The 10,790-nt window shown below is 37.5% G+C and overlaps 1 protein-coding gene across 1 annotated transcript; it reads left to right on the top strand.

Annotated features, from left to right (window-relative positions):
• Positions 1-4,019: 4,019 nt before the first annotated feature.
• Positions 4,020-10,654, top strand: tmem184c (transmembrane protein 184C). The gene is made up of 10 exons (XM_085355800.1): positions 4,020-4,591; positions 6,197-6,327; positions 6,408-6,444; positions 6,555-6,760; positions 7,573-7,647; positions 7,747-7,840; positions 7,941-8,053; positions 8,157-8,256; positions 8,362-8,533; positions 9,165-10,654. The coding sequence occupies exons 1-10, from the start codon at positions 4,475-4,477 to the stop codon at positions 9,473-9,475; spliced, it is 1,356 nt and encodes a 451-aa protein (XP_085211926.1). The 5' UTR covers positions 4,020-4,474; the 3' UTR covers positions 9,476-10,654.
• The last annotated feature ends 136 nt before the right edge of the window (positions 10,655-10,790 follow it).

Below are 10,790 nucleotides of genomic sequence, written 5' to 3'. Positions count from 1 at the left end.
TGTAGCTCTATATACAAAGTCAAAATCATCCAAGACCAACAGGCCATTGTAGCAGTCACGGTTTATCAGACATTGGTCTGGTTTATGTTTCAGCTATTGGCGATAAATCTCAGCCTGGTCATGAACTTTATGACATAGTTTCATATTCCTTGCATTATATCACAACTGGTTTCCTGTAACTCGGAAGAAATTCCTCAAAACTGCAGTCACTAAAATGTCATATGTTACAGTTCAATGAAGTGGAGACAAAAATAAATAAATAAATAAATAATAAGCCAGGAGAGAATTTGGTGGGAATCTTGTCTTCTGCCAGCAGTGAATTAAATAAAGCCTGAAAACAAATAGAGGATCTGAAAGATCCAGAGTGCTTTCCAAGCAGAGCTTAACTCTGATTTGGTGGATACAGTAAAAATATGTTAAAAACTAGTCGATGTTCAAGGCAAATATATGTGATGGCTACGTGTTATCAAGACCCTTTCATATAATCTAAAGAAATTCCTATTTTTGAAAGATTTTTTCTTAGACAGGATGACACAAACAATATCATTTTCTTTTAATTTGGAAAGACCCAAGAGTTTTAGTGTCAAGTCTGTGAAGCAGTCATATCCTAGTCATGGTAGAAAGAAATGCACATGCTCTTTCAGTCCTAAGGTTTTACAGATCACAAAAGAACTTTTTAAAATCTGGTCATTGGCAGGTGTTAAACTTAAGTAAATAATACCTCAGGTGAACTGCAAAACACAGCTTTACACCCTGTCATTGTGTCATTAACAAAAATAAACCGAAATGCAATCAATGTGTGAAAACGAAAATCCAGGAACACCGTTTGTATCAAGAATTATTGTCTTCATCAGTCTCTCACATTCTTGTGGTCTTCTTTACAACATCAGTTCATTAAATTTTGCAGGCTTTCATTTATGCACAGCTCTCTAAAGGTCCCACCACAGCACTAGAATCCGGCTTTGGTTTTGACTCAGCCATTGCAACTTGATCCTTTTTCTTTTTCGTGTAGATTTTCTGCTGTGCTTGGGATCATTGTCTTGTTACGCGACCAAATTTGGCCCAAGCTTAAGCTGTCAAACAGACTTTACATTTGACTTTAGACTACTTTGGTATACAGAGGCGTTCAGTCATCAGTGACTGCACAGTACTCAGGTTCCATGGATGCAAACCAAGTCCAAATAATCACCACTCCCCCACCATGCTTGACAGTTGGTATGAGGTGTTTGTGCTGATATGTTATGTTTGATTTTTGCCAAACACAGTGTTGTCAAACATTTCCAAACAGCTCCACTCTGGTCTTGTTTGTCCAAAACCTAAGTCTTTTTTTTTAATTGTACTGTTATGAACTCTAACATTCAACATGCTAACTGAGGCCTATAGAGTCTGAGATTTATCTTCTTTTTATCTTTGCTTTGACCTTGAGTTGAATTTCCTGGGACATTCACTCCTGGGAAGAACCACGTTGAATATTTTCCATTTGTGAATAATCTTTCTCTCTGTAGAGTGATGGACTTTAAATCATTTGCAAATGGCCTTTTAACCCTTCCCAGATTCATGGGCAGCAACAATTGGTTCTTTGAGATCATTGCTGATATTTTTCATCCTTGGCCTTGTGTTAACACACACACACACACACACACACACCTAAAAGACTTCAGGCTAGAAAACTGGCAAAACATCTGCTGATCATATGTACTCACACACATTTGATTATCAATCATTATGATTATCAGCACCTGCCTGCTACTTAGCCTCTTAATTCCTATGGAAGCAGTAAGGTTGTATTTAGTTTTTCATACACAATTCACATTTTGGCTCGTTTTTTTTTTTTTTTTTAAATAAATCATAAAATGGTGTCATATCATCTTTTGCTGTTCATCTCAGGTTTTCCTAATTTAAAGATCTGCTAAGAATCAGATTATTGTTTTTATATCCTGACACGACAACTTTAGAATTGGAACAAGGCGTACTTCCTTTTTACCATTACTGTGTCCTAATCTGTTTCTTATTTTAACATGTGGATATTTTTAAAATATGTTTTACAATACGTGTGATTAATAATTTTTTTAAAAAATTATATATATAGTTGCTTTTATTGGTTCTATTGATAATATTTTCTTAATAAAAAATAAGAAGAGGAATTAGTTACTTTCACAGATATTTATTTTATCATTTTATTTATTTATTGGCTTATGGGATCTATTTACGGTAAGTGAAATCTGTTTTAAAATAACTTTAACTACAAGATCCAACAATAACTACATCCAATGTAAGACTCCAAACATAAGCCGACTGGTTGTATTAGAACAGAGTTTCTTAAAGCTTGAGACCAAGGTTGGATTACTAAACAAGCAAACAACTCCAGAAGAGCAATGTTGAATTATAAGTTGAATTTATTTTCATAAAAATCAATCAAAAATGCAAACAAATAAAAATACAGAGAACTCACAGCAATGTAGTACATGGAAATGAATAAAAATTAACTTGTTTTTGGTCATGTAGGAACACACACACAGACACACACAGATAGATAGATAGATAGATAGATAGATAGATAGATAGATAGATAGATAGATAGATAGATAGATAGATAGATAGATAGATAGATAGATGGGTGTTGTGTGACTTGAAAGAACGTGTTTGATTCCCTCCTCTCTGTGTTTCTGTTCCTGAACAATAATATAAGTGGTGAGAGTGAGAGTGAGTCTAAACATTTCCTGACACAAAGGCCTTTGGCAGACATATTAAGATAAATAAGTAATTGTTGAACTGCTGCAGTCTTACGTATTTCTTTGACAAAGGAGGTGCACTTTGGCTGATGCATCAGCAACCAGACAGTATGTCTCCTTCTTTCTGTATTATTATTATTATCATTCCGCAGACCCATCCATTCTGTTCATCTCATTTGCCATTTATACCGTACGAGATACTGCACTTATGGCTGCGATTCACTTTGACTTGATGGACGCCACATCCTTTATGCTAAAGTATGTTTTTGGGTTTGATCGAACACGGCATATGTTTATCTACCCTGCCCTTACATGGCGCTACCCTGTATGCCACTTTGCATGGCAATCCCTCCAAGCTACCCACCATGGCACTCGCATGCGCTACTTGTGGTAAAGACTATTTCTAATTCATAAAAGCCAAAAGGATCGATACAAAATTCATGAACAATCTGTCCTCCAACAGCCAGTGATTTCTGTGACTGTGGGGCAGTGTAGACATGGTGCGACAGAAAGGAAAGTTCTGCCTCCCCTCATTTTTACAGAGAAACACACTCATACGTCTGCACATACAAATACAAACAAAGAAGACAGGATAAAAAGAAAAGAGCTCCTTTTAAACTTTTATTATTTAAAGAAAATAATACCCATAAAGCAACTTCCACTTGGTTTTGAAAGTAAATGGAATAAACAAGAGACAATAAATAATCCCAATTTAAAGCTTTGTTTAGTCCTCTGATATGTTGTAATCCTGCCCAAATATAGACAGTGCATTTCTATGAATTTAGATAGAAATTGTTTAAAATAGGAACAGAAATAAACCAATAGTTTTGTTCTTAGTGTTGCTCTGGATCCTTTCTGCACAGCCTCATTTGGGAGTCAAACAAAATAAACTCTTTACTGTTCTACATACAGGCCTCTGTATCCAGTGGAAATGGGAATAAATCCCATTTGCCATTTCACTGACACCAATAACCCAAACGTTTCTTAAATAGGCCAGACAAAAATTATGTGAAAAAAAATGCCACATATACTCAAGCTCTGTATGTCCTAAAAGTGACATATTTACTATCTCAGCATCAATGTTTTGAATCTGTTTCACGTCTGATACCCTACATATAGCAAATGAGCCGGGATCCTGATAATTGTTAATTCACATTGCCATCTGCTGGCGAAACCACACATCATACGGCCATGAAGCTATAGCTCAACCAAACTATCCACGATTCCACCAATCAGGTTGAAGGGTTTAGGTGGAGCTCTTAGTTGAAGCAAAAAACAGGAAGTTCACACAACAATAACAGCAGTTTGGAAACTTTTTTAATCTCTAAACCTCTCCCGGCTGTAACTTTTTATATTTATATTTTTTTAACAATTCTCTTGATTTAGTGTGAATTATAATTTAATGATTTGTGGAGCCTGGTGTCCTGGCAGTATGGAACTATTCCAGCACCGTTTGTTTACATGGTGAATCAGCTGACAAGCTAATGTTAGCAGCCTAGCTTTTAAAATTGGAGTCATATGAGCTGGTTGTTATCAAGTAGCTTTATCCTCATGAATGAATCGCTACGTTAGAGAAAGAGTCGACATACGCTTACACATTAGTAAAGGATTGTTTTAGAGTCGCGGTTAACCGATAGGAGGGTAACAGTATGCTAAGCTAACGTAAAGTGCGCAAAGTGTTGAAGACGTTGGTTCAGGTCTTTAGTAAAAGAAAGGGGTGCCCTGCAGTGTCTCTGTGAAAGATGCCGTGTTCCTGTGGGAACTGGAGAAGATGGATCCGGCCATTGGTCGTTGTGTTGTACATCTTGTTGCTCTTAGTGGTCCTGCCGTTGTGCATCTGGGAACTGCAGAAGTCAAAGGTCAGTGCAGTTTTGCTCATGCTTCTTTCTGGGGAGATCTGTTGGTTTAACACAGAGATAACACTGGTTCTCAAATACTGCACTTGAATACAGTTGTGAGTTGTTACAGTAGTTATGTGGCGTTGTGTTATTTTGAGTACAACTGTGTATAAAGACAAACATGTTCACCATCAACTGGCTACTTGTTATCATGTACAATAGCAGCCGGTGAGCTCTTCATTATTAAGCACTTATTAATGCATTTGCAAACCTACCAGTTTGTGCAGTAATAGCACAGTGCTGTGAAAAAGTACGTCCCACCTTCCTGTTTACATCCCCACGTACGTGTTTCAGGTCGTCAAACAAATTTTAATATTAGACAAAGTTAAACCAAGTAAATACCAAATACAGTTTTTCAGTGATAATTTAATTTATTAAGGGCAAAACTATCCAGATCGATCTGGCACACTGTGAAACAGTAACTTTCTCCCCTTTGTTAAATCTTGAATTAACTGTGATTAACCCCATTTTTTATTTTTTTTTATTTTTTTGGAACGCTGAGTTCAATTTAACCGACCTGTTAAATCAAGAAATCATATAAATTACACCTATCAGCGTAGCAGGCTAAAAATCTCACCTTTTAGCCTGCTTCATAGCATCATAGCTCGATCTAAAGAAACTCAAAACAGCTGAGGATAATTATCCAAAAATAGAGAATCCTTGGAGCCGTAGTGAACGTCCCCAAGAGCTTTCAGCCCACTAAAATAATAAGAGTGCATTGACATTAAAACAATTCAGCAAAGAAAAGGTTCGCCCAAAATTCCTGCACAGCGATGTGAAAGATTTATTGCCAGTTATCACAAATGCTTCACTGCAGTTCTTACTGCCAAGGGTGTCACAACCAGTTATTTGCTTTGGGGAGCAATTACATTTTCACGTAGAGTCAGGTAGGTTTGGATAACTTTTTTCCCCCTGAATTAAAGAGCTTGTCGTTTAAAAACTGCTTTTTTTATTTACTCAGAATATCTTTATCCAGTATGGAAATTTGCTTGATGATCTGAATCATGTAAGTGTGACAAACATGCAAAAAAAAAAAAAAAACAGGAAGGGGGCAAATACTTTTTCATAGGAATCTATATTAAGGACGTTGAGGGAGTAATGCTAAACGCTAAATAAGGTATTATTATATAGGTTTTATAACTGTTAAGATTGCTGATGTTTTACATATTAACAAGAAACTAGTCAATGACAGACTTTGAAGTCTTGTTTTATTTTTTCAAAAGTCATAAAATCTGCTAGAGTAATATAGATAACCTTTTTTATTTTTTTAAATAACTACCATCTTCATTGTTCTTCTGGTGTGTTCAACTAAAACAGTCTTTCCTTAATTGTACTTTCTTTAAAAACTATCTTTATCCAAGTCATCACACTGCACTGCAATTTAGTTAAACACGTCCCCTTTATACGGGACTTGAAATTAAGTGTTTTTACATGGTTGTAATGTTTCTGTACTTCAGAATCTGAATACTGCTTTCACCATTGACTTTATATTAAATGATACCCTCCAAGACTCCAATGGCTAAATGACTTAAATGATGTTGACTGTTCCTTTCCATGTCCCGACAGGTTGGCACTCATAACAAAGCATGGTTCATCGCTGGGATTTTTGTCTTCATGACCATACCCATATCATTATGGGGCATCCTCCAGCATCTAGTGCATTATACTCAGCCAGAGCTTCAAAAACCTATCATCAGGTAAAGATCTTAACAGTCATTTTAGCCACAAATAGGAGCCCAGAACAGATGTTTAACGCTTTTGTGTTTTCTATTTAAAGGATATTGTGGATGGTTCCAATCTACAGCTTGGACAGTGTGAGTTATGTATTTTTTTTAATGAAAGCCATTGCACACCGGTTTATGAGTTTATATATCCTCATAGCTTTTCCTGTTATTGTTCCCTTTTCATCTTTTTTTGTTTCCAGTGGATTGCACTGAAATACCCCAGTATAGCAATATATTTTGACACATGCAGGGAGTGCTACGAGGCGTATGTCATTTACAACTTCATGACGTTCTTGCTTAACTACCTGGAAAACCAGTACCCCAACCTGGTGTTGATGCTGGAGGCTCAGGAGCAGCAGAAACACCTGCCTCCTCTCTGCTGCTGCCCACCATGGCCAATGGGAGAGTGAGTTCCCTTTAAACTTTTTCCTCTTATGTCAAACTGTAGCTGTCAGCAGGTTAAATTCACTGACCCAGAGTTTAGCTGCGCTCAAGTGTTGGTCATACCTTTGCTGTAAAAACGATATTAGTTAAACATTACCATCTGTTTATACTTTGACCCAAAAATGTTAGTTTTATGGACAATCTACTGACGTTTTACTGGAATTATTGGCCATAGTCATGTTTCCTTACTGTATCAATGAAATGGCCACAATTTAGAGATTTAATCTGCATCGGTCTTCTTGCACAATGTTTTCTCTTTCGATGTATTTTCATTTCAGAGAGGTTTTGTAAATTTAAACGGATGAATGAAATGAAACGGGTTCATCTTAATGTACTAAACTCTTGGAGCTCAAATCTTTTTTTTTTTCCTCAAAGCAAACAAGTCAGTGAAAGTCACAAGCTTCAAATTAGCCTCAATCACACAACATCTGTAATTGACAATTGGTCAAGTGTGTTGTTAATTTAGCCCAGATTTATTCGGGTGACCTTTGTATATAAGAGACTGGTGTAGATGTATAAAAAGAAGTACTAATGGCCAGCATCAGCAACCTCATTGTTTAAATAGGAATACAAATACAATGTGGCTAAAATGGGCCATAACTTAGTTTGTGTTGAGGACGACACAAACTAAGTTCAGTGTTAACTGTTATCATCAAGCCGGTCTCGGGCTTCTGCCCAAGTGATCCTGAGATACTTCTGCTCACCAGTCTTGGGCTTTTGCTTGGAATTTCAGACCAATTCACTTCTAATTCAGATGATCAAATTCCTCTGCAGGGTTCTGCTGTTGAGATGTAAGCTGGGAGTGTTGCAGTACACAGTAGTAAGACCTGTCACCACAATCATTGCTTTGTGAGTACCCTCTGGTTGTTACATGCTTTATTCTTTAACTGTAGTCACATTTTGTTTGGTGTCTGTTGATCTCAGCTGTGTGTTTCTCTTCCTTTCTAGAATCTGTCAGCTGTGTCGAGTGTACGATGAAGGCAACTTCAGTTTCAAAAACGCCTGGACATACCTGGTGATCTTCAACAATATGTCACAGCTGGTAATGGTGGATCTAAATCCTGTTAAAAGTTGGACTAAAAATTGTTACAAGCATTCCCTTCCTTCATTCCCATTCCTTTATATGTCTTCTTTTGATCTAGTTTGCCATGTACTGCCTGGTGCTCTTCTACAAGGCTTTGAGAGAGGAGCTGAATCCAATCAAACCAGTCGGCAAATTCCTGTGTGTGAAAATGGTGGTGTTCGTCTCTTTCTGGTAAATCTCAGTGTGTTAAAACTTCATGACATGACCCAAATATTTCTGAAAAAGTCATTTAAAACAAGGCTAATGAAACTGTGATTGCTGTAAATCGTTTTAGGCAAGCTGTGGTCATTGCTTTGCTGGTTAAAGTGGGCATTATCTCAGAGAAGCGCACATGGGACTGGCAAAGTGTGGAAGCTGTAGCTACTGGCTTACAGGTATGTGAGTATAGTTTAAACATTCTGACCAAGGTCAACAGAACTAATATATCCTATGGGACCTAATAGTGCAACACAATGAAGCTGTCCACTTTTTTTCTTTAGGATTTCATCATATGTGTGGAGATGTTTCTCGCAGCCATTGCCCATCACTTTAGCTTCACCTACAAACCTTACGTGCAGGAGGCCGAAGAAGTGTCTTGTTTTGACTCTTTCATGGCAATGTGGGACATCTCCGATGTCAGAGCAGATATTTCTGAACAAGTCCGCAATGTTGGTACGTGTTCCTGCTGTTCTATAAGTGCTATAGTACCATAAGCTAGTTGGTATCGTTGATTATTTAAGCTATTTTTCCGACTGTTTGTATGGTTTTGTGACTGCAATGCTAGAGTTGAGATCAAAAATGAGGAGCCAGTTCAACAATAAATATTGTCTGCAAGATGATTGCTCGTTACTTATGTATAACAGGCTATACTGAGAAGGGAGTGCCTCAGCAGCGATTTTTAAACACAATTTAAAATGTGTAGTTAGAACAACATTCAGAATTTAAAAGATTGTGGAAAAGGTGCATGTTGGAGTCGGTACTTGCTTGGCTTCTTTATTTTAGGTTCCCTTTACTCAGTAGTCACTGATTGTACTAAGTCCTGTGCAGTTTTCTGACTGTACAAAATGGTAATGGCAATGACCACGTGATGGTTGTGATCCCATCCAAGCAAAACAGAAAAAACTCAGAGCAAAAACACCTACCAAAACCATCTGTACTGTAGATGTACCTGTGATAATCTAGAACTGACTACTACACACTGCTACATGAATAGCATTGTTACTGGTGTGAGCCATCATAACATGATCTTTACTGCATCCTCTCTAAAAAATATTTAATAGTTTCTCTTTGTCCACATTTGCAGGAAGAACAGTTATGGGTCGTCCGAGAAAGTCCTACTTCAATGAGGCGCAAAGTGATGGTGAGCGATCCGGCCTGCTCTCTTCTGCATCTCAAGATGCCATCACCGAAGCAGCTTGTAATCCAGTTTCTCCTAAGGGTCACTATCAGGGCCTGGGCAGAACCCCCGCTCCACACTCTTTGTCAGCACCCGCTGGGCTCGGCTCAGCCCTGTGGGAGGAAGGGTGTGAGGCTCGACCTGAAGAAACCCAGGATGAAGAAACTACCAACCAAACCAAAGACCCGACAGAGGCAGATCTCATTGTGATCACCTAGCTTAGGTGTCGCAAACGAACTCTGCCAGACATGGTTGGGCAGGGCCCAATTATAGCCTTGCCACATTTTTTCAAACGTCACTGATGCAAACAAGACAAACTCATTTAAAAGGGCACAATGACCATGTAGTAGTCAAAGTCCACTTCCAGTGACAGCTTCAAGAATGTTTGGTGATTTAATGGCACTAAAAGACTAGTAAGAAATGTCATTTTGCTGTTTTATGTTTTATTAGAGAGTAGGCTAAGCTAGAATTGGTTTTACCCAGGAAAGACATAAGATCAGACAAAACATGGCTCTCACCGAAGAATAAGTGAAATATGGAGAAATGTTTTCCAAAAATGAAACTATACAATTTTACGTGTCATTCATGCCGTAATCTCAGATGTGACGAAGAGGGAAATATGCAACCTTTTAAATTGAATATCATGCTTTTACTGGTTTTTGAAAAACTGAAAACCTGCACTACTATAACTACAGATATCTGCAGTCGTTTTGTTCTAACTAGTCCATTCAGAGGGGAGAAAAGAGCAACACGATCTTGTACCACAGTTAACTGTGGTACAATGATGTGTACATCACTAGAGGGGTCATAACTGACAATATCACACAGTATCAGTATAAATGTAGTATACTCCATTTCAGAAGAGTACGAATATATACAATTAAACAATCCTAGTATTATTAAAATCACAATTCAGTTTTAAAAAGTACAATCAGCACCTTCTGGTTGGCTCTTATCTATGCTTTAATGCGTACAGCTTACTCGACAGTTAATAAAATCCGCTAGTCTTCGCAGATGCCTTGTTCTGTGTGCTGTGTAACTAGTCTGTTTACACATCCATGTAGAATGTGTTTTATTTTATTTTTCAATCTGGGATCATTTATTATTTGGTGAGATGTTTTCTGTCTCTTGTAAACTGAAATAATTTTGCACCTGTTGCACTAAAGCCATTTGTTTTTCCATAGGTTTTTAAAGGATCCTTCTTTGTGAATTCACAGATTTGTTCAGGGATATTGCCATCGTTAATGTACAGTTTTGGGATATCAGTGTGTGGCACAGCGAGGGGTAACTGGCATCATGCCTGACTCTGGTATGTCGCACTGCCTTATGGGATTTTCTTTTTCTTTTAAAATATGACTGACGCAATTGCATCAGATCCGTCGTTCTACATTTTGATTTAATTCCATCTCAGATATCCTCAATAAATCAAATGAAATATGACTTCGTTTTTCTTGCCTTTATTATAAAAATGCAACATTTATGGGTCAAGTGAATGATGTTTACAAAAAACAATTGAGTCAGTAATTAAGGGCT

This window comes from Diplotaxodon limnothrissa, linkage group LG6, assembly GCF_057381915.1.
Source record: "Diplotaxodon limnothrissa isolate DT_005_m linkage group LG6, D_limnothrissa_male_GT1.1, whole genome shotgun sequence".
In the NCBI taxonomy this organism is placed as follows: Eukaryota; Metazoa; Chordata; class Actinopteri; order Cichliformes; family Cichlidae; genus Diplotaxodon; species Diplotaxodon limnothrissa.
This window is presented reverse-complemented; position numbering and strand designations above follow the sequence as displayed.